At 44.3% G+C, this 24306-nt stretch overlaps 1 protein-coding gene across 2 annotated transcripts in view; it reads right to left on the bottom strand.

Moving 5' to 3' along the window:
• Nucleotides 1–355: 355 nt before the first annotated feature.
• ddr2l (discoidin domain receptor family, member 2, like) overlaps nt 356–24306 on the bottom strand; it is a 56542-nt gene continuing 32591 nt past the window's right edge. Inside the window, exons 8-17 of one of the 2 annotated variants that reach the window (XM_046348148.1) lie at nt 19946–20192; nt 14428–14514; nt 13444–13586; nt 11227–11434; nt 8810–9054; nt 7409–7536; nt 7081–7278; nt 5355–5589; nt 1653–1802; nt 356–782 (exon numbers count right to left, since the gene is read on the bottom strand). In XM_046348148.1, the coding sequence (XP_046204104.1) occupies nt 648–782; nt 1653–1802; nt 5355–5589; nt 7081–7278; nt 7409–7536; nt 8810–9054; nt 11227–11434; nt 13444–13586; nt 14428–14514; nt 19946–20192 (1776 nt within the window). In that variant the 3' untranslated portion in view covers nt 356–647. Of the gene's footprint in view, nt 783–1652; nt 1803–5354; nt 5590–7080; nt 7279–7408; nt 7537–8809; nt 9055–11226; nt 11435–13443; nt 13587–14427; nt 14518–19945; nt 20193–24306 lie in introns of both variants that reach the window. The other variant, XM_046348147.1, reaches the window with a different exon arrangement.

Raw genomic sequence — 24306 nt, 5'->3', positions numbered from 1 at the left:
GGCCTTATCCAAACTGTCCTATAGAACATTCATATTCAAAAAGATCAATAAAATCTGAGTCAAACAAATCAACATGATCATAGTCCAGTGTGGGGTTAATAAAAGGAACAATGGATAAATGGAAGACGACCAGGCAGTAGTGCTTTACACACCAAAAACACAGAACCTCAAGACAAAAGCATTTGTCCAGTTGTCGATTTCTTACTAGGCCAGGTATTAGGGACACTATGTTTTCTTTGGTAGGCCTACCATACAAAATCAACATGTGAAAACACAACATACTGTAATAAAGATGGGATGAACAGAATTCTATTTACACAAACCATCAACAGACAAAAAGGGTGAGAGCTTTTTGTCATGGATTTCAAATGATTAACGTCCATCACGGAAGAATGTGAAATATGAAAGAAGTGGTCCACATTCTGGAAGTGATAACCTCAACCCACTTCCTGCTCTCTTAAAATGACAACATCGCTGCATCCTCTTCCAGTCCTCCCCGCTGTCTGTCTGTCTGTCTGATTCCTGTCTGTCTCCCTGTCTGTCCGTCTGTCCATCTGTCTGTCAGTCAGAGGGGTTAAGAGAAGAGAATTCAGGCTAAATAGACCTCTCACTCAGGACAGCCCGTTGGTTGTGCCAAGGTTCAAAGTTCACTGGACCACATGTGGTCGTAAGGCCTGGTACAACCCCTCGAAGGTGGGTCGATCGGCGATGTCGCGGTCCCAACAACGCACCATCAGCTCAAATAGAGAGGGAGGACAGAGCAGTGGGGCGTATAGAAAGATCTAGAAGAAAAATGGGGTGGACGGGGGATGGGGTGCCAAAACATTACTGTTATGCCCAGATGTATAATAGTCACAGATATATAATAGTCACAGTTATATAATAGTCACAGATATATAATAGTCACAGATATATAATAGTCAGAGATATATAATAGTATATAATATATATATAGTCACAGATATATAATAGTCACAGTTATATAATAGTCACAGATATATAATAGTCACAGATATATAATAGTCACAGTTATATAATAGTATATAATATATATATAGTCACAGATATATAATAGTCACAGTTATATAATAGTCACAGATATATAATAGTCACAGATATATAAGTCACAGATGTATAATAGTCACAGATATATAAAAGCCCCAGATATATAATAGTCACAGATATATAAGTCACAGATGTATAATAGTCACAGATATATAATAGTCACAGATATATAAGTCACAGATGTATAATAGTCACAGATATATAATAGTCACAGATATATAATAGTCACAGATATATAATAGTCACAGATATATAATAGTCACAGATGTATAATAGTCACAGATATATAATAGTCACAGATATATAATAGTCACAGATATATAATAGTCACAGATATATAATAGTATATAATATATATATAGTCACAGATATATAATAGTCACAGTTATATAATAGTCACAGATATATAAAAGCCCCAGATATATGTTGAATGTGAGACAAAGCTAAGTTACTCTACCTAATGACATGTCTAATCCTATGCACTGATGAATCCAGTACCCGGATACCACTCTTCTCTCATTTAAATGTTTTTGCCACCTGTGTATAAATTAATGAATGAATAAATTAAAATAAATTAAATCACTAACCTGTCTGCCCTGGTTCCGGAAGAACTCGCCAGTGTTTTCGATGACCTGTTCGTCTGACAGTAGGCTGTAAGGCTGCTCTTTGCACAGAGTGAAGATCTCCCACAGGGTGACGCCAAAGGCCCACACATCGCTGGCCGTGGTGAACTTACCCTGGAGAGGAACCACACAGACAGTGAAGTTTCCCCTAGGTACAGATTCCCCTCCCCCAATCCTAACCTTAGTTTTTAGTGCAGCAAATGCTAAACTAACCCAAGATCAGCATCAAGGGCCAACTTCACCCTAAACCTCACACCAACAACCACGGGATCTATCTGGGTCGTATTGATTTGGCAACGAACGTAAGAATCTAGACAAGTGGGGAGGGGTTTCATAAGTGTTTTGCTATGGTGTGTTTACTAATGCATAGGACAAGTAGTGGGGCTAGAGTGGAGTGAGTAGTGGGGCTGGAGTGGAGCTGGAGTGGGGCTGGAGTGGAGCTGGAGTGGGGCTGGAATGGAGCGAGTAGTGGGGCTGGAGTGGAGCTGGAGTGGGGCTGGAGTGGAGCTGGAGTGGGGCTGGAGTGGAGCTGGAGTGGGGCTGGAATGGAGCGAGTAGTGGGGCTGGAGTGGAGCTGGAGTGGGGCTGGAATGGAGCGAGTAGTGGGGCTGGAGTGGAGCTGGAGTGGGGCTGGAGTGGAGCGAGTAGTGGGGCTGGAGTGGAGCTGGAGTGGGGCTGGAGTGGGGCTGGAATGGAGCGAGTAGTGGGGCTGGAGTGGAGCTGGAGTGGGGCTGGAATGGAGCGAGTAGTGGGGCTGGAGTGGGGTTGGAGTGGGGCTGGAGTGGGGCTGGAGTGGGGCTGGAGTGGAGCGAGTAGTGGGGCTGGAGTGGAGCGAGTAGTGGGGCTGGAGTGGGGCTGGAGTGGGGCTGGAGTGGGGCTGGAGTGGAGCGAGTAGTGGGGCTGGAGTGGGGCTGGAGTGGAGCGAGTAGTGGGGCTAGAGTGGAGTGAGTAGTGGGGCTGGAATGGGGCTGGAGTGGGGCTGGAGTGGAGCGAGTAGTGGGGCTAGAGTGGAGCGAGTAGTGGGGCTGGAGTGGAGTGAGTAGTGGGGCTAGAGTGGAGCTGGAGTGGGGCTGGAGTGGAGCGAGTAGTGGGGCTAGAGTGGAGCGAGTAGTGGGGCTGGAGTGGAGCGAGTAGTGGGGCTGGAGTGGAGCGAGTAGTGGGGCTGGAGTGGAGCGAGTAGTGGGGCTAGAGTGGAGCGAGTAGTGGGGCTGGAGTGGAGTGAGTAGTGGGGCTGGAGTGGAGTGAGTAGTGGGGCTGGAGTGGAGCGAGTAGTGGGGCTGGAGTGGAGCTGGAGTGGAGCGAGTAGTGGGGCTAGAGTGGAGCGAGTAGTGGGGCTGGAGTGGAGCGAGTAGTGGGGCTGGAGTGGAGCGAGTAGTGGGGCTGGAGTGGAGCTGGAGTGGAGTGAGTAGTGGGGCTGGAGTGGAGCGAGTAGTGGGGCTGGAGTGGAGCTGGAGTGGAGTGAGTAGTGGGGCTGGAGTGGAGTGAGTAGTGGGGCTGGAGTGGAGCGAGTAGTGGGGCTGGAGTGGAGCGAGTAGTGGTTGGTTAAATAAAGGTGTTCTCAACTAGCCTACCTGGTTAAATAAAGGTGTTCTCAACTAGCCTACCTGGTTAAATAAAGGTGTTCTCAACTAGCCTACCTGGTTAAATAAAGGTGTTCTCAACTAGCCTACCTGGTTAAATAAAGGTGTTCTCAACAAGCCTAGCTGGTTAAATAAAGGTGAAATCATGTTTTTTTAAAGAATGTAGCCTATTTGAAATTATGTGCACTTCTCACATTCACCTTTTCATGTTGTGTATTCAAATACTTTTCATTCAAATCATATGGTTTGGTTTCAATACTTCTAAACCAAAATGGTAGATTCAGGTAGTCACAACAATAGATGGATGTTGGTTAAACTGGGATTTTAATGAATCGGGTGAATTTGGAGCAGCAGTTTATTTTAAACTTGTGAGCGTTGAGCGTTTTTTTAGACGAGCGGTTGGAAAGAATGTGATGCGCCAGAGCAATGAGCTGGATTTCCAACTGCTCAACTCAGCTCACATGCTCTGGTTCAGAGCAACACCATCATAGTGAAGCCCTGTTATTTTGTTACAATGAATCCTTTCTGAAGATGATTATTTATTTAATGTGATTAGGTGATTCATTTCTGAAGATGATTATTTATTTAATGTGATTAGTGATTCATTTCTAAAGATGAGTATTTATTTAACGTGATTAGTGATTCATTTCTAAAGATGAGTATTTATTTAATGTGATTAGTGATTCATTTCTAAAGATGATTATTTATTTAATGTCATTAGTGATTCATTTCTAAAGATTAGTATTTATTTAATGTGATTAGGTGATTCATTTCTAAAGATTAGTATTTATTTAATGTGATTAGTGATTCATTTCTAAAGATGAGTATTTATTTAATGTGATTAGTGATTCATTTCTAAAGATGAGTATTTATTTACTGTGATTAGTGATTCATTTCTAAAGATGATTATTTATTTAATGTGATTAGTGATTCATTTCTAAAGATGAGTATTTATTTAATGTGATTAGTGATTCATTTCTAAAGATGATTATTTATTTAATGTGATTAGTGATTCATTTCTAAAGATGAGTATTTATTTACTGTGATTAGTGATTCATTTCTAAAGATGATTATTTATTTAATGTGATTAGTGATTCATTTCTAAAGATGAGTATTTATTTAATGTGATTCGTGATTCATTTCTAAAGATGAGTATTTATTTAATGTGATTCGTGATTCATTTCTAAAGATGAGTATTTATTTAATGTGATTCGTGATTCATTTCTAAAGATGATTGTGATTCATTTTAATGTCAACCCTGTCACGTGAACTGAACTATCTTTTTAATATGGTGAAACTCATTCCTTTAAAGAAAATATATCTATAATATAAAATTATAGTCAAATCATACTATCAAATCGGGTGAGCTGATTCCACTCTTTATGACCCATTTCATTGTTTTTTGAGGTGGAAAACTGAGGGGGCTGAGCATAACAGGTGAAGATTGTTGCCCATAGATAGACAGGCTGGAAATGGCTTTTACTGGCAGCCCGCCAGGGTCTTACATTTTTTTGTGAAGCTTGCATTCAATTGCCCCTTCCTGTTGCACACAACACGCTTCCATTCTCACTGTCACAAGGGGATTTATGGCCATGTTACGGTCAACTCTGTGACAGTCAATCCTGTTACCTATAGATAGACAGTCTAGAAATGTTTAAACTATTTACATGTGTTTGGTAAGCTTGCATTCAATTCCCCCTGTCACATGGGGATCTATGGTTGATTCTAGATGAAATAGTCAACTCTGTGACAGTCAACCCTGTCACTTTATTTGGCACTTAATAAGCCCTTACTATAGTCATTTATTTATTTATTTATTTAACTTCTTGAGAGGTTGAACATGCTCGTCATGACAAAATTGTAACATTTTGTGAAATAAAATGTTACATTTTTTCATGAAGTTAACTACCCAAAAGGGAGTAATTTTGTGGAATGACCCTGAGGTATTGTGCTTTCTCACCAGTAGAATGCTCTCCCAGGCCATCATTTTGTGGAATGACCCTGAGGTATTGTGCTTTCTCACCAGTAGAATGCTCTCCCAGGCCATCATTTTGTGGAATGACCCTGAGGTATTGTGCTTTCTCACCAGTAGAATGCTCTCCCAGGCCATCCAACGGATGGGCAGCACAGCCCGCCCCTGAATGCGGTAGTAGTCACTGCAGTACAGGTTTCTGCTCATGCCGAAGTCTGCTATCTTGATGGTGAGTCTGCGGTCCAGCAGGCAGTTGCGTGTGGCCAGGTCTCGGTGCACAAAGTTCAGAGAGGCCAGGTAGCGCATGCCGGAGGAGATCTGCACTGACATGTGCAGGAGATCTGACAAGCTACGAAAAAAAGAGAGAGAGAGATAGCAAAAAAGTGAGAGAGATAGCAAAAAAGTGAGAGAGGAAAGATAGTGAAGAGAGAGAAAAGATAGATAGCAAAGAGAGAGAGAGGAGAGATAGCGAAGAGAGAGAGAGAGAGCGAAATGAGAGAGAGGAGAGATAGCAAAGATAGAGAGGGGAGAGATAGCAAAAAAGTGAGAGAGGAGAGATAGCGAAGAGAGAGAAAAGATAGATAGCAAAGAGAGAGAGAGAGGAGAGATAGCGAAGAGAGAGAGAGGAGAGATAGCAAAGATAGAGAGGGGAGAAATTGCAAAGAGTGAGGAAATATAGTGAATAAATAGAGGAGAGAGAGCAAAGAGAGAGAGAAGATAGATAGTGAAGAGAGAGAGAGGAGAGAGCGAAATGAGAGAGAAGATGGATAGCGAAGAGAGAGAGAGGCGAGATAGTGAAGAGTGAGGAAATATAGCGAAGAGAAAGAGAGAGAGACAAATGTGTTAGCTTAAGAAGAAAACAACGTAGAACAATGTTGTTTGAGGGAGTAGTAAATGAATATTGAGTCATTGACCTATATTTCTATGGGTGAGAGAATTGGTTTCAAAGCTGGACCTCCAAGCCAGTTCCACTGCTGTGCAGATTTGCATTGTTCCCCTCTAATCAGGGACTGATTTAGACCTGGGACACCAGGTGGGTAAAATGAATTATCAGGTAGAACATTAACCGGAAGTAGTACTCTGGACCTCTAGGCTTGGATTTGAATACCCCTGGTATAGTTGGAATGACTGAGAGTGGTGGAGTATGGTGAGATGGGAGGAGGAGAGAGGAGTGGAGGAGCATGGTGAGATGGGAGGAGGAGAGAGGAGTGGAGGAGCATGGTGAGAGGGGATGAGAGAGGAGTGGAGAAGTATGGTGAGAGGAGAGAGGAGTGGAGAAGTATGGTGAGAGGAGAGAGGAGTGGAGAAGTATGGTGAGAGGAGAGGAGAGGAGAGAGGAGCATGGAGAGAGGAGAGAGGAGTGGAGGAGCGTGGTGAGAGGAGAAGAAAGAGGAGGAGCGTGGTGAGAGAAGAGAGGAGGAGCGTGGTGAGAGGGGAGGAGACTGAGGAGGAGCATGGTGAGAGGAGAGGAGAGAGGAGGAGACCGAGGAGCAGCTTGGTGAGAGGAGGAGACCGAGCACGAGCATGGTGAGAGGAGTGGAGGAGCATGGTGAGAGGAGGAAGAGACTGAGGAGGAGCATGGTGAAAGGAGGAGGAGACCGAGGAGGAGCATGATGAGAGGAGGAGGAGACCGAGGAGGAGCATGATGAGAGGAGGAGGTGACCGAGGAGGAGCGTGGTGAGAGGAGGAGGAGACAGAGGAGGAGCATAGTGAGAGGAGGAGACAGAGGAGGAGCATGGTGAGACAAGAGGAGACAGAGGAGGAGCATGGTGAGAGGAGGAGGAGACAGGAGGAGCATGGTGAGAGGAGGAGGAGCGTGGTGAGAGGAGGAGGGTCTCACCTGACTGCGGGGATGTTGTTGGCGTGGGTCAGGGTGCTCTCCATCTCTCTCTGTGACAGAAACATGTTGAGGTCTCCGTTGTCCATGTATTCAGTCACCATGCACAGTGGGTCTGAGCTCACACACACACACAGCAACTGGATGATGTTGGGGTCGTTGAGCCTCGACATGATCTTGATCTCCTTCAGGAAGTCGTTCCTGTGCGTGTGTGGTGGCATTGGGGGTTAGAATACCATAGGTCAGAATGTAGCTATTCATACACACAGAGTACTAAAGGAAATATTCATACACACACACCTGGTGAACACAAATAAACAAACACACACACCTGGCGTTGTTGGTGGCGTCTGCCCTCAGTTGCTTCACCGCCACCAGTACAGGCCGTCCGTCTCGGTCGGGAAGGGGGGCGCCCTCCCCCAGAAACTCAGGCAAACCCTCAGCCTCACACAGGTGGACCTGCACAGAGAACAGGGTCATGTTCATTAGGCCCCAAACAGACTGAAACATTTGTATGTGTTTCATCGTGTGTCCAGTAACACATTATTTTAAGGGTCCATAATAAGCCATTTATAATCATTTGCAAACAGTTTGCTTATCATTTATTAACCATGACTCCCAAATTTGTAAATGTTACTAAGCTAATCATTCACACATGTATATACAGAGTATTTGATACACTGCCAATTTTGCAGGTTTTCCTACTTACAAAGCATGTAGAGGTCTGTAATTTTTATCATAGGTACACTTCAACTGTGAGAGATGAAAACTAAAATCCAGAAATTCACATTGTATGATTTTTAAGTAATTAATTAGCATTTTATTCCACTGTATGTAACCAGTGTGAAATGGCTAGCGCGTTAGCGGGGTACACGCTAATAGCGTTTCAATCGGTGACGTCACTCGCTCTGAGACCTTGAAGTAGTAGTTTCCCCTTCTCTACAATTTATAATCATTTGCAAACAGTTTGCTTATCATTTCTTAACCATTACTTCCACATTTGCTAATTATTCACACATATGTAATCGGTGTGAAATGGCTAGCTAGTTAGTGGTGCGCGCTCATAGCGTTTCAATCGGTGACGTAAATCGGTGACGTCACTCGCTCTGAGGCTTTTGTGGAGCGATAGGTAACGATGCTTCGTGGGTGTCAGTTGTTGATGTGTTCAGAGGGTCCCTGGTTCGAGCCCAGGTTGGGGCGAGGAGAGGGGCGGAAGCTATACTGTTACATTATTACAGGTCCTTAAACATCCTGTGTCGTGTGCTTGTTCTTTCACCAGGTACAGCAGGAATGTCTACCAATGTCTGCCCATCTTTTAGTGACAAATTACCCTGGTCACTCAAAACATGTATAAACTATTGAAAATGTTTAGGTAGCTCTCACTTTAAATCAGGGACTGAAAAAATAATTTAATCATTAGATTACTAAATTGTTTATAAATGTGGGAGTAATGATAAATACATGGTGAACAACACAGTTATGTGACTGAAATCAGAAAAGCGCGATGAGAAAGAGTTTGGGTAAGAGTTTGGTAATATAACACACAGTACAACCTTTTTCTGTGGTTTCCTCCAGTGGATACATGTTGAAGGGGCAATCTGGGATTGATACATCCTTCATTGATTCTTGAAGAATATAACGTTTAAACGCTCATGAAGAACGAATGAGGGCATCTGCAGTTGTCTGTGTGTACGTCAGTCAACAAGAAGATAAACACTAGGAAGGTCCTCACCTCCCCAAACTGCCCCTCCCCCAACTTCTCCCTGAAGAGCAGCCGGTAACGGGGGAACTCTGCCACGGAGATGTCCTTGCGGGTGAGCGAGTCGACGGTGAGCGCGGGCACAGCGTACATGTTACTGCCTGTCACACCCTGCAGGCTTACGATGTCCGTCTCGGCGTAGTGCGGCACGCTGCTCTGGAAGCACTGGTGAGGCGTGCACTGGGTGACATCGGGCTCCGCATAGCCCCCACCACACGCTGAGGAGGAGCAGGGATATTAGGGAGGAGGAGGAAGAACAGGAAGAGGAGGAAGAATAAGATGAGGAGGAAGAGCAGGATGAAGAGGAGGAAGAACAAGATGAGGAGGAAGAGCAGGATGAATAGGAGGAAGAACAAGATGAGGAGGAGGAAGAACATGATGAGGAGGAGGAAGAACAGGAAGAGGAGGAAGAATAAGATGAGGAGGAAGAGCAGGATGAATAGGAGGAAGAACAAGATGAGGAGGAGGAAGAACAGGAAGAGGAGGAAGAATAAGATGAGGAGGAAGAGCAGGATGAATAGGAGGAAGAACAAGATGAGGAGGAAGAACAGGATGAATAGAAGGAAGTACAAGATGAGGAGGAGGAAGAACAAGATGAGGAGGAGGAAGAACAGGAAGAGGAGGAGGAAGAGCAGGATGAGGAGGAGGAAGAGCAGGATGAATAGGAGGAAGAACAGGATGAGGAAGAACAGGATTAGGAGGAGGAAGAACAGGATGAGGAGGAAGAACAGGATGAGGAGGAAGAACAGGATGAGGAGGAAGAACAGGATGAGGAGGAAGAACAGGATGAGGAGGAAGAACAGGAGGGGGAGGGAAGGGAATGTTAAGAAGGAGGAGGAAGAGCAGGAGGAGGAAAGGGAGGGGGAGGAGGAGAGACAAAGAGAGAGTGATAGTTTGTGCTAAGCTCCTGACTGTGATGGTAACCAGGGCCTGAGAGTAGGAGTTCTGATCTAGGATCAGGTCCCCCTTGTTCAAGTAATCTTGTTCATTATTATCTAAAAGGCTAATATGATCCTAGAGCAGCAGTCCTACACTATGTTTTGAACACAGTGCCAGACTCATAAAGCTAAGGATGAAACGAAAACAGTCCCAGACAGGAAAATACCCTGCCAGTCCCAGACAGGCACAGACCCTGGCAGTCCCAGACAGGAAAATACCCGTGCAGTCCCAGACAGGAAAATACCCGGGTAGTCCCAGACAGGAAAATACCCGGGCAGTCCCAGACAGGAAAATACCCGGGCAGTCCCAGACAGGAAAATACCCGGGTAGTCCCAGACAGGAAAATACCCGGGCAGTCCCAGACAGGAAAATACCTGGGCAGTCCCAGACAGGAAAAGACTCTGGCAGTCCCAGACAGGAAAATACCCGGGCAGTCCCAGACAGGAAAATACCCGGGCAGTCCCAGACAGGAAAATACCCGGGTAGTCCCAGACAGGAAAATACCCGGGCAGTCCCAGACAGGCACAGACCCTGGCAGTCCCAGACAGGAAAATACCCGGGCAGTCCCAGACAGGCACAGACCCTGGCAGTCCCAGACAGGCACAGACCCTGGCAGTCCCAGACAGGAAAAGGCCCAGACAGGAAAATACCCTGGCAGTCCCAGACAGGAACAGACCCTGGCAGTCCCAGACAGGAAAAGACCCTGGCAGTCCCAGACAGTAACAGACCCTGGCAGTCCCAGACAGTAACAGACCCTGCCAGTCCCAGACAGTAACAGAACCTGCCAGTCCCAGACAGTAACAGACCCTGCCAGTCCCAGACAGTAACAGACCCTGGCAGTCCCAGACAGTAACAGAACCTGCCAGTTCCAGACAGTAACAGACCCTGCCAGTCCCAGACAGTAACACAGAAGGGGAAGGAACTATAGCCTCAAATCAGACAAGGAGGACATTCCCCATCCCCACCACTATAGTCTTCTATATCATTCTGATATTATAGTCTGATAGTAAAACGGAAATACAAACTATTTAAAGAGACACTGTCATTTCAACATTTCCATTCATCATTGGGCGGCCATTCCGGGTCTTCACATTGACACACCTTTCATCTCTTACCACGAGAGGGGACTTCGGTCAGGACGAGAGGTCAGGAAGAGGTCATAAAGGCATAGGGCTAGAGGCTAGAGGGATATGGAGGAGGAGGACTGGAAGGTAAAGAAGAGAGAGAGTCTGAACAGCAGATCAACATGCTTAACATACAACATTCCAGAGAATATTGAGAATCAGAGAAGCAGCCGGCATGATCAACAGGTTGATTGGTAAGAAGCGAGTAACAGTCACAGCAACATGCAAACTATAAGGACTAAGAAGTAACATGATGCCTTTGATTGAAAGAAAGATGAAGGTGGGCTGGAGATAGGAGAGGAAGAGAGAAAAGCAAGAGGTATTCACCTGAGGTCTCTGCACTCCGAGACAGTTCAGGCAGCTTGTTCCTGAGGCCGGCTGGGTCTTGGTACTGAGGGTCCAGGAGAAAGACGCGCTCGTACGGGTGGTCCATCTGAGAGACCCGGGGGGGCACGGGAGGGGTCTGCAGAATGATGGTGTCACTACTGGAGGACAGGCGCACGGTGACCTCCTCCTCGAGGATACGGCGTGGAGCCTGTGGCGGGATGCAGGCAGAGATCAGTCTTTAGCGAAGGAAACGTTATCGCTACCTCCCTCTCCAAGGCACAAAAATTGAGGAGCGAATTGAAGTGAAGAGGAAACTCAGCATCTCTTGGAGGGCAGTTGAAGTTGTTTTCTAAAAACACTTCAAACACACTAAGGTGTAACGGCCCGGGCTGGGTTTCTACTAAGATAACATATGAACTTCTTTTAAGATGGTCATACCATGGATCATTTAGCTATTTGATTTATAATGTAATACAACATTGAATTCGGCCTTAGATACGCATAGATACGTGAACGGGTGTGAAACGGCTAGCTTAGTTAGCGGTGTGCGCTAAATAGCGTTTCAATCGGTGACGTCACTTGCTCTGAGACCTTGAAGTAGTGGTTCCCCCTTGCTCTGCAAGGGCCGCGGCTTTTGTGGAGCGATGGGTAACGATGCTTCGTGGGTGACTGTTGTTGATGTGTGCAGAAGGTCCCTGGTTCGCGCCCGGGTATGGGCGAGGGGACGGACGTAAAGTTATTCTGTTACATACGCATAGATGCATAGATACACATTGAATAACATTCATACATGGATAAACAGATAGTCAAAAAAGTATCAAAAGGAAGTCTGTCCTGAAGTGTCTGTCCTACATCTGAGAGATGTAGATACGCATAGATACGCATAGATACACATTGAATAACATTCATACATGGTCTGTTCTGAAGTGTCTGTCCTACATCTGAGAGATGTAGATACGCATAGATACACATTGAATAACATTCATACATGGTCTGTTCTGAAGTGTCTGTCCTACATCTGAGAGATATAGATATGCATAGATACGCATAGATACACATTGAATAACATTCATACATGGTCTGTTCTGAAGTGTCTGTCCTACATCTGAGAGATATAGATACACATAGATACACATTGAATAACATTCATACATGGTCTGTTCTGAAGTGTCTGTCCTACATCTGAGAGATATAGATATGCATAGATACACATAGATACACATTGAATAACATTCATACATGGTCTGTTCTGAAGTGTCTGTCCTACATCTGAGAGATATAGATATGCATAGATACACATAGATACACATTGAATAACATTCATACATGGTCTGTTCTGAAGTGTCTGTCCTACATCTGAGAGATATAGATACACATAGATACACATTGAATAACATTCATACATGGTCTGTTCTGAAGTGTCTGTCCTACATCTGAGAGATATAGATACACATTGAATAACATTCATACATGGTCTGTTCTGAAGTGTCTGTCCTACATCTGAGAGATATAGATATGCATAGATACACATAGATACACATTGAATAACATTCATACATGGTCTGTTCTGAAGTGTCTCTCCTACATCTGAGAGATAGAAGAAAGATCAGGAAATGATATACTTTCCCCCATATTTAACCCATTTTTAAAAACACAAAACTAGTTCCATGATTGTTTAAAACTGGTACCGGGGACCTTCGGTCGAGTCCTATGAGGCCTGTGGGCGTCCTAGAGCACAACAACCGACATGTCTCACCTTTCGACGGTGGTAGCTCAAACTGTTCGCTACAGACAGACGTTGGCAGATCGTTGGTACCGACTTCAGATGAGTCCCAAGGTCATATTGGTTTTTTAGGCCAAACCGTTCGGACTCTACGGACGTTTTCGTGAGAAGAAAGATTTTCGGGATTTCTCCTGGTCTGACAAATACCGCTGCAGCTCTCTCACCTTCCACCCCAGATGCGGAAGGTGAATATCGAAGGATGAGGTAGATTAAGACACAGCTCATGCAAAAAAACAGACAGCTTCATTATGCTATTTAGATTTCCGAGGAGAAATAAAAACAATTTACACTTTCCAGGCCCTTAAGAGTTGCTGAATTTTCCTCTTCACTTCTGAGAACACAATTTTTCACATCCCCTTCTGCCTTCTCAGTTCCAGCTGCTAGTCAATAAGGGTTGTGACAGATGTGGGTATCCAGAATATAGTCTGTCCTACCTTCTCCAGCACCTTGCACACATACTGGCACCACAAGATCAGGAAGATGATCACAACGAGCAACAGGATGATCGTCACCAGACAGCCAATCAGAATAGGGGTGTTCCCATCATCCGGTTGGTCCTTGGCTGATGTGTTTGTCACTGAGGGGGAGGAGTTAAGGAGATGACTAATTTAATTTATTTTGAGAGAAAAAAAATGACATATAGGTCTATAGCCAGTAGTACATATATTTAAAATATGATCAAGGATATAACATAATCAAGTTATTTCCATAGTGAAAACTATACTGTATACAGTAGAAGCAGGTTAGATAGATCCATTCCCTTTCCCTCAGCTTATCTGACACTTTTGCAGCCAGATTTTTTCAGCTACAACTAAACAACTGAAATTAAACAAAGTGTTGAAATATTCAGAGGTGTTGCTTTTAGAAAACACCTAAACTTTCTAGTACCTGAAAGTGTTCTTCGGCTATCCTCATTGTAGAACCCTTTGAAGAACCTGTTTTGGTTTCCAGTAGAACCCTATTGGGTTCCATGTATAAACCCTTTCCCAAGAGGGTTCTACATGAAACCCAAAAGAGTTCTACCTGGAACTAAAAAGTGTTCTACCTGGAACTAAAAATGGTTCTACCTGGAACTAAAAAGTGTTCTACCTGGAACTAAAAAGTGTTCTACCTGGAACTAAAAAGTGTTCTACCTGGAACCAAAAAGTGTTCTACCTGGAACTAAAAAGTGTTCTACCTGGAACTAAAAACCTGGAACTAAAAAGTTCTACCTGGAACTAAAAAGTGTTCTACCTGGAACTAAAAAGTGTTCTACCTGGAACTAAAACCTGGAACTAAAAAGTGTTCTCCAATGGAGAAAAACCCCTTTGGAAGCCTTTTTTCGAAGAGACTACCCCCGAAACGCTCAGTTTTGCATTTTCTCCATTAATGGTTATGGTAAGGATTGGAAGAGGGGAAGCAGGAAGTTGAAAGGTCACCGGTCTTGTGGGTGGTGGGCATGGAGCTCTCCTCCTTGGGCCAAGGGGATGTCACCGCCAGGGTTATCTGAGTCGGAATCACGGTGTCTGCTGTGGGACAAAAGGAACCAATTAAGAGTTTATATCCCCAAAAAACGCTATTTCCACAAATGTTTCAAATTCGTGTTTTTCTTAATCAGAAATGATTGCTTATGGATGCCTTCATGTGTGTGTGTGTAAAATATTTGTATTCTTAGTATGTGCATGAAAACAAAAATGTATTTGCAAAACACTATATATCATTTTTTTTGCTAGAAAGTTAGTATCCTGTATTTTTGACTGTGATATGTGGTGAACCCACTTAGCGATCTTAAAATGCACTAACTGTAAATCGCTCTGGATTAGAGCATCTACTAAATGCCAAACAATTCAAATGTAAATGTTTTACATACAGATCTTGTATTTAATTATTTATTTAAAACAGTTAAATATTGATGTCACAAATGTATATCATTTATACATTTATTTCTAAAAAAAATGTAGTTATTAGTTACATTTGACTGTGTAAAACCTAGCAGTTTAACTAATTTCTCTGAGAGGGAGGCAGATATATTGTATTTGCAAAAAAAACAACGATTATTTGTCTCTCTGAAATGAATCCATCAAGTGATAGATTTTAATCAAATACTGTCCTGTGTGCTCCCTCTCCAGCCTCTAGGTCACCAGGCTGCTCGTTATGACGCACACCTGTCACCATGGTTACACGCACCTGCGCGTCATCAGACTCACCTGGACTTCATCACCTCCCTGATTACCTTCCCTATATATGTCAATCCCTTTGGTTCCTTCCCTATATATGTCAATCCCTTTGGTTCCTACCCTCCCTTTGGTTCCTACCCTATATATGTCCCTCCCTTTGGTTCCTTCCCTATGTATGTCCCTCCCTTTGGTTCCTTCCCTATATATGTCAATCCCTTTGGTTCCTTCCCTATATATGTCAATCCCTTTGGTTCCTTCCCTATATATGTCAATCCCTTTGGTTCCTTCCCTATATATGTCAATCCCTTTGGTTCCTTCCCTATATATGTCAATCCCTTTGGTTCCTTCCCTATATATGTCAATCCCTTTGGTTCCTTCCCTATATATGTCATTCCCTTTGGTTCCTTCCCTATATATGTCAATCCCTTTGGTTCCTTCCCTATATATGTCAATCCCTTTGGTTCCTTCCCTATATATGTCAATCCCTTTGGTTCCTTCCCTATATATGTCAATCCCTTTGGTTCCTTCCCTATATATGTCAATCCCTTTGGTTCCTTCCCTATATATGCCAATCCCTTTGGTTCCTTCCCTATATATGTCAATCCCTTTGGTTCCTTCCCTATATATGTCAATCCCTTTGGTTCCTTCCCTATATATGTCAATCCCTTTGGTTCCTTCCCTATATATGTCATTCCCTTTGGTTCCTTCCCTATATATGGCAATCCCTTTGGTTCCTTCCCTATATATGTCAATCCCTTTGGTTCCTTCCCTATATATGTCAATCCCTTTGGTTCCTTCCCTATATATGTCAATCCCTTTGGTTCCTTCCCTATATATGCAATCCCTTTGGTTCCTTCCTTCCCTATATGTCAATCCCTTTGGTTCCTTCCCTATATATGTCAATCCCTTTGGTTCCTTCCCTATATATGTCAATCCCTTTGGTTCCTTCCCTATATATGTCAATCCCTTTGGTTCCTTCCCTATATATGTCAATCCCTTTGGTTCCTTCCCTATATATGTCAATCCCTTTGGTTCCTTCCCCAATATATATGTCAATCCCTTTGGTTCCTTCCCCTTTGGTTCCTTCCCTATATATGTCAATCCCTTTGGTTCCTTCCCTATATATGTCAATCCCTTTGGTTCCTTCCCTATATATGTCAATCCCTTTGGTTCCTTCCCTATATATGTCAATCCCTTTGGTTCCTTCCCTATATATGTCAATCCCTTTGGTTCCTTCCCTATATATGTCAATCCCTTTGGTTCCTTCCCTATATATGTCAATCCCTTTGGTTCCTTCCCTATATATGTCAATCCCTTTGGTTCCTTCCCTATATATGTCAATCCCTTTGGTTCCTTCCCTATATATGTCAATCCCTTTGGTTCCTTCCCTATATATGTCAATCCCTTTGGTTCCTTCCCTATATATGTCAATCCCTTTGGTTCCTTCTCTATATATGTCAACCCCTTTGGTTCCTTCCCTATATATGTCAAACCCTTTGGTTCCTTCCCTATATATGTCAATCCCTTTGGTTCCTTCCCTATATATGTCTCTCCCTTTGGTTCCTTCCCTATATATGTCAATCCCTTTGGTTCCTTCCCTATATATATGTCAATCCCTTTGGTTCCTTCCTTCCCTATATATGTCAATCCCTTTGGTTCCTTCCCTATATATGTCAATCCCTTTGGTTCCTTCCCTATATGTCAATCCCTTTGTTCCTTCCCTATGTCAATCCCTTTGGTTCCTTCCCTATATATGTCAATCCCTTTGGTTCCTTCCCTATATATGTCAATCCCTTTGGTTCCTTCCCTATATATGTCAATCCCTTTGGTTCCTTCCCTAATATGTCAATCCTTTGGTTCCTTCCCTATATATGTCAATCCCTTTGGTTCCTTCCCTATCCAATCCCTTTGGTTCCTTCCCTATATGTCAATCCCTTTGGTTCCTTCCCTATATATGTCAATCCCTTTGGTTCCTTCCCTATATATGTCAATCCCTTTGGTTCCTTCCCTATATATGTCAATCCCTTTGGTTCCTTCCCTATATATGTCAATCCCTTTGGTTCCTTCCCTATATAATCCCTTTGTTCCAATCCCTTTGGTTCCTTCCCTATATATGTCAATCCCTTTGGTTCCTTCCCTATATATGTCAATCCCTTTGGTTCCTTCCCTATATATGTCAATCCCTTTGGTTCCTTCCCTATATATGTCAATCCCTTTGGTTCCTTCCCTATATATGTCAATCCCTTTGGTTCCTTCCCTATATATGTCTCTCCCTTTGGTTCCTTCCCTATATATGTCAATCCCTTTGGTTCCTTCCCTTATATGTCAATCCCTTTGGTTCCTTCCCTATATATGTCAATCCCTTTGGTTCCTTCCTTCCCTATATATGTCAATCCCTTTGGTTCCTTCCCTATATATGTCAATCCCTTTGGTTCCTTCCCTATATATGTCAATCCCTTTGGTTCCTTCCCTATATATGTCAATCCCTTTGGTTCCTTCCCTATATATGTCAATCCCTTTGGTTCCTTCCCTATATATGTCAATCCCTTTGGTTCCTTCCCTATATATGTCAATCCCTTTGGTTCCTTCCCTATATATGTCAATCCCTTTGGTTCCTTCCCTATATATGTCAATCCCTTTGGTTCCTTCCCTATATATGTCAATCCCTTTGGTTCCTTCCCTATATATGTCAATCCTTTGGTTCCTTGGTTCCTTCCCTATATATGTCAATCCCTTTGGTTCCTTCCCTATATATGTCAATCCCTTTGGTTCCTTCCCTATATATGTCAATCCCTTTGGTTCCTTCCCTATATCAATCCCTTTGGTTCCTTCCCTATATATCAATCCCTTTGGTTCCTTCCCTATATATGTCAATCCCTTTGGTTCCTTCCCTATATATGTCAATCCCTTTGGTTCCTTCCCTATATATGTCAATCCCTTTGGTTCCTTCCCTATATATGTCAATCCCTTTGGTTCCTTCCCTATATATGTCAATCCCTTTGGTTCCTTCCCTATATATGTCAATCCCTTTGGTTCCTTCCCTATATATGTCAATCCCTTTGGTTCCTTCCCTATATATGTCAATCCCTTTGGTTCCTTCCCTATATATGTCAATCCCTTTGGTTCCTTCCCTATATATGTCAATCCCTTTGGTTCCTTCCCTATATATGTCAATCCCTTTGGTTCCTTCCCTATATATGTCAATCCCTTTGGTTCCTTCCCTATATGTCAATCCCTTTGGTTCCTTCCCTAATCAATCCTTTGGTTCCTTCCCTATATATGTCAATCCCTTTGGTTCCTTCCCTATATATGTCAATCCCTTTGGTTCCTTCCCTATATATGTCAATCCCTTTGGTTCCTTCCCTATATATGTCAATCCCTTTGGTTCCTTCCCTATATATGTCAATCCCTTTGGTTCCTTCCCTATATATGTCAATCCCTTTGGTTCCTTCCCTAATCAATCCTTTGGTTCCTTCCCTATATATGTCAATCCCTTTGGTTCCTTCCCTATATATGTCAATCCCTTGGTTCCTTCCCTATATATGTCAATCCCTTTGGTTCCTTCCCTATATATGTCAATCCCTTTGGTTCCTTCCCTATATATGTCAATCCCTTTGGTTCCTTCCCTATATATGTCAATCCCTTTGGTTCCTTCCCTATATATGTCAATCCCTTTGGTTCCTTCCCTATATATGTCAATCCCTTTGGTTTCTTCCCCAGACGTCTGTGCGTTGTTCGTTTTTTCTTGTTTTGTATTATGTTTATTTATTAAAACACTCTCTCAATGCACTCGTACATGTCTGTCATTGAACAACTTCGTGTCATGATTAGATAGTGAAAAAAATACACCAATCTCTCTCAAGTTCTTTAAACAATAAACGGCCTAACTTACCAACATTTCCGAAAATAGATAAATAGCGTTTTGGAACCAAACTCTTCAAATGGTCACCTGTGTTCACATACGACACTGAACATTAGAGTGCATATTTTCACAGGGGTTTAGATGGTACGATGATTCTCTGCACATTGCATGTGCTTGTCATGTCACAACCTAAAATCTGGCAAACATTTAAGAATTTTTGAAACCCAGGAAATGGCGTGGCTATTTCTACATACTGCACAGGTCTTTAACTGTTTTCCTGTGAACCGTGCCTGGTGGGGCTCAACGTGTGTCAAAGGACAGATAGCGCCGGAAGTGGATCATTGTAGCTTTACGTCCCATAGGGGATGAAGAGGAGTAAGGAAGGAAGGAAGGAAGGAAGGAAGGAAGGAAGGAAGGAAGGAAGGAAGGAAGGAAGGAAGGAAGGATGTGAACCATGCCTTAGGGGATGAAGAGGAGTAAGTCAGTAAGGAATGAAGGAAGCAAGTGAACCATGCCTTAGGGGATGAAGAGGAGTAAGTGGGTAAGGAAGGAAGGAAGGAAGGAAGGAAGGAAGGAAGGAAGGAAGGAAGGAAGGAAGGAAGGAAGTGAACCATGCCTTAGGGGATGAAGAGGAGTAAGTCAGTAAGTCAGGAAGGAAGTCAGGAAGGAAGGAAGTGAACCATGCCTTAGGGGATGAAGAGGAGTAAGTCCGTAAGTCAGGAAGGAAGTCAGGAAGGAAGGAAGTGAACCATGCCTTAGGGGATGAAGAGGAGTAAGTCAGTAAGTAAGGAAGTAAGGAAGTAAGGAAGGAAGGAAGGAAGGAAGGAAGGAAGGAAGGAAGGAAGGAAGGAAGGAAGGAAGGAAGGAAGGAAGTGAACCGTGCCTTAGCGGTAGATATTTCTCTGCTTCCCCTCCTACCTGACTGGAAGGAGATTTCGCTGAACATCATCCACACATCAGCGAAGTGGAAGCGGCAGCGCAGGGCCTTGGCATTACGGCGTCCCAGAGGCACGGTCACATAGCGAGCGCTGGGGTTGCGGTCGTCCAGCACCGTACGGAACTCCACCGGCTCGGTCTCCCAGTTAGCAATGAGACGAGGCTTGAAAGAGCAGGACACGGAGGAGAAGATCTTCACTCCGCGGTGGAACATATTGTTACTGTGCACCTGTCCAGGGAAGACCACAGTTACATACGAACTGGGAAGTCAGTACAGAGTAACTTTTGACTAACATGAGAAGAACGTGAGCCTCTTCATCCTATTGTTGCAGGGTGTGAGCTGCACGTCAAAATGTTGAAAATGAAACCAGAATATCATTTACATACACTGAGCAGCTCAAACCTCAAGCTTTCATTGAAATAAATGCAATCGTCACACTTGGCAAAAGCTCTGCATCTAATGCAACAGGCCAGTAGATTACACAGACAGAAACACCACCTCATATAAACAGGCCAGTAGGTTACACAGACAGAAACACCACCTCATATAAACAGGCCAGTAGGTTACACAGACAGAAACACCACCTCATATGAGCAGGCCAGTAGGTTACACAGACAGAAACACCACCTCATATGAACAGGCCAGTAGATTACACAGACAGAAACACCACCTCATATAAACAAGCCAGTAGATTACACAGACAGAAACACCACCTCATATGAACAGGCCAGTAGATTACACAGACAGAAACACCACCTCATATAAACAGGCCAGTAGGTTACACAGACAGAAACACCACCTCATATGAACAGGCCAGTAGGTTACACAGACAGAAACACCACCTCATATAAACAGGCCAGTAGGTTACACAGACAGAAACACCACCTCATATGAACAGGCCAGTAGGTTTGAAAGATTGAAACACCACCTCATATAAACAGGCCAGTAGGTTTGAAAGATTGAAACACCACCTCATATAAACAGGCCAGTAGGTTACACAGACAGAAACACCACCTCATATGAACAGGCCAGTAGGTTACACAGACAGAAACACCACCTCATATAAACAGGCCAGTAGGTTACACAGACAGAAACACCACCTCATATGAACAGGCCAGTAGGTTTGAAAGATTGAAACACCACCTCATATAAACAGGCCAGTAGGTTACACAGACAGAAACACCACCTCATATGAACAGGCCAGTAGGTTACACAGACAGAAACACCACCTCATATAAACAGGCCAGTAGGTTACACAGACAGAAACACCACCTCATATAAACAGGCCAGTAGGTTACACAGACAGAAACACCACCTCATATGAACAGGCCAGTAGGTTTGAAAGATAGAAACACCACCTCATATAAACAGGCCAGTAGGTTACACAGACAGAAACACCACCTCATATGAACAGGCCAGTAGGTTTGAAAGATTGAAACACCACCTCATATAAACAGGCCAGTAGGTTACACAGACAGAAACACCACCTCATATCAACAGGCCAGTAGGTTTGAAAGATAGAAACACCACCATGGTGCTTGCCTACGGAGCTGTGAGGGGAACGGCACCTCAGTACCTCCAGGCTCTGATCAGGCCCTACACCCAAACAAGGGCACTGCGTTCATCCACCTCTGGCCTGCTCGCCTCCCTACCACTGAGGAAGTACAGCTCCCGCTCAGCCCAGTCAAAACTGTTCGCTGCTCTGGCCCCCCAATGGTGGAACAAACTCCCTCACGACGCCAGGACAGCGGAGTCAATCACCACCTTCCGGAGACACCTGAAACCCCACCTCTTTAAGGAATACCTAGGATAGGATAAGTAATCCCTCTCACCCCCCCCCTTTAAGATTTAGATGCACTATTGTAAAGTGACTGTTCCACTGGATGTCATAAGGTGAATGCACCAATTTGTAAGTCGCTCTGGATAAGAGCGTCTGCTAAATGACTTAAATGTAAATGTAATGTAATATAAACAGGCCAGTAGGTTACACAGACAGAAACACCACCTCATATGAACAGGCCAGTAGGTTTGAAGGATAGAAACACCACCTCATATAAACAGGCCAGTAGATTATACAGACAGCAACACCACCTGTCCCATTCCTTCGCTGTCCTTAACCTCGTCTGTCCCATTCCTTCTCTTTTCTTAACCTCGTCTGTCCCATTCCTTCTCTTTCCTTAACCTCGTCTGTCCCATTCCTTCTCTGTCCTTAACCTCGTCTGTCCCATTCCTTCTCTTTTCTTAACCTCGTCTGTCCCATTCCTTCTCTGTCCTTAACCTCGTCTGTCCCATTCCGTCTCTTTTCTTAACCTCGCCTGTCCCATTCCTTCTCTGTCCTTAACCTCGTCTGTCCCATTTCTTCTCTGTCCTTAACCTCGTCTGTCCCATTCCTTCTCTGTCCTTAACCTCGTCTGTCCCATTCCTTCTCTGTCCTTAACCTCGTTTGTCCCATTCCTTCTCTGTCCTTAACCTCGTCTGTCCCATTCCTTCTCTGTCCTTAACCTCGTCTGTCCCATTCCTTCTCTGTCCTTAACCTCATCTGTCCCAATCCTTCTCTGTCCTTAACCTCGTCTGTCCCATTCCTTCTCTGTCCTTAACCTCGTCTGTCCCATTCCTTCTCTGTCCTTAACCTCGTCTGTCCCATTCCTTCTCTGTCCTTAACCTTGTCTGTCCCATTCCTTCTCTGTCCTTAACCTCGTCTGTCCCATTCCTTCTCTGTCCTTAACCTCGTCTGTCCTATTCCTTCTCTGTCCTTAACCTCGTCTGTCCCATTCCTTCTCTTTCCTTAACATCGTCTGTCCCATTCCTTCTCTGTCCTTAACCTCGTCTGTCCCATTCCATCTCTGTCCTTAACCTCGTCTGTCCCATTCCTTCTCTGTCCTTAACCTTGTCTGTCCCATTCCTTCTCTGTCCTTAACCTCGTCTGTCCCATTCCTTCTCTGTCCTTAACCTCGTCTGTCCTATTCCTTCTCTGTCCTTAACCTCGTCTGTCCCATTCCTTCTCTTTCCTTAACATCGTCTGTCCCATTCCTTCTCTGTCCTTAACCTCGTCTGTCCCATTCCATCTCTGTCCTTAACCTCGTCTGTCCCATTCCTTCTCTGTCCTTAACCTCGTCTGTCCCATTCCTTCTCTTTTCATAACCTCGTCTGTCCCATTCCATCTCTGTCCTTAACCTCGTCTGTCCCATTCCTTCTCTGTCCTTAACCTCGTCTGTCCCATTCCTTCTCTTTTCATAACCTCGTCTGTCCCATTCCTTCTCTGTCCTTAACCTCGTCTGTCCCATTCCTTCTCTGTCCTTAACCTCGTCTGTCCCATTCCTTCTCTGTCCTTAACCTCGTCTGTCCCATTCCTTCTCTTTTCATAACCTCGTCTGTCCCATTCCATCTCTGTCCTTAACCTCGTCTGTCCCATTCCTTCTCTGTCCTTAACCTCGTCTGTCCCATTCCTTCTCTTTTCATAACCTCGTCTGTCCCATTCCTTCTCTGTCCTTAACCTCGTCTGTCCCATTCCTTCTCTGTCCTTAACCTCGTCTGTCCCATTCCTTCTCTGTCCTTAACCTCGTCTGTCCCATTCCTTCTCTGTCCTTAACCTCGTCTGTCCCATTCCTTCTCTGTCCTTAACATCGTCTGTCCCATTCCTTCTCTGTCCTTAACCTCGTCTGTCCCATTCCTTCTCTTTTCATAACCTTGTCTGTCCCATTCCTTCTCTGTCCTTAACCTCGTCTGTCCCATTCCTTCTCTGTCCTTAACCTCGTCTGTCCCATTCCTTCTCTGTCCTTAACCTCGTCTGTCCCATTCCTTCTCTTTTCATAACCTCGTCTGTCCCATTCCTTCTCTGTCCTTAACCTCGTCTGTCCCATTCCTTCTCTGTCCTTAACCTCGTCTGTCCCATTCCTTCTCTGTCCTTAACCTCGTCTGTCCCATTCCTTCTCTGTCCTTAACCTCGTCTGTCCCATTCCTTCTCTGTCCTTAACATCGTCTGTCCCATTCCTTCTCTGTCCTTAACCTCGTCTGTCCCATTCCTTCTCTGTCCTTAACCTCGTCTGTCCCATTCCTTCTCTGTCCTTAACCTCGTCTGTCCCATTCCTTCTCTGTCCTTAACATCGTCTGTCCCATTCCTTCTCTGTCCTTAACCTCGTCTGTCCCATTCCTTCTCTGTCCTTAACATCGTCTGTCCCATTCCTTCTCTGTCCTTAACATCGTCTGTCCCATTCCTTCTCTGTCCTTAACCTCGTCTGTCCCATTCCTTCTCTGTCCTTAACCTCGTCTGTCCCATTCCTTCTCTGTCCTTAACATCGTCTGTCCCATTCCTTCTCTGTCCTTAACATCGTCTGTCCCATTC

Source organism: Oncorhynchus gorbuscha, linkage group LG04 (assembly GCF_021184085.1).
Source record: "Oncorhynchus gorbuscha isolate QuinsamMale2020 ecotype Even-year linkage group LG04, OgorEven_v1.0, whole genome shotgun sequence".
Lineage (NCBI taxonomy): Eukaryota > Metazoa > Chordata > Actinopteri > Salmoniformes > Salmonidae > Oncorhynchus > Oncorhynchus gorbuscha.
This window is presented reverse-complemented; position numbering and strand designations above follow the sequence as displayed.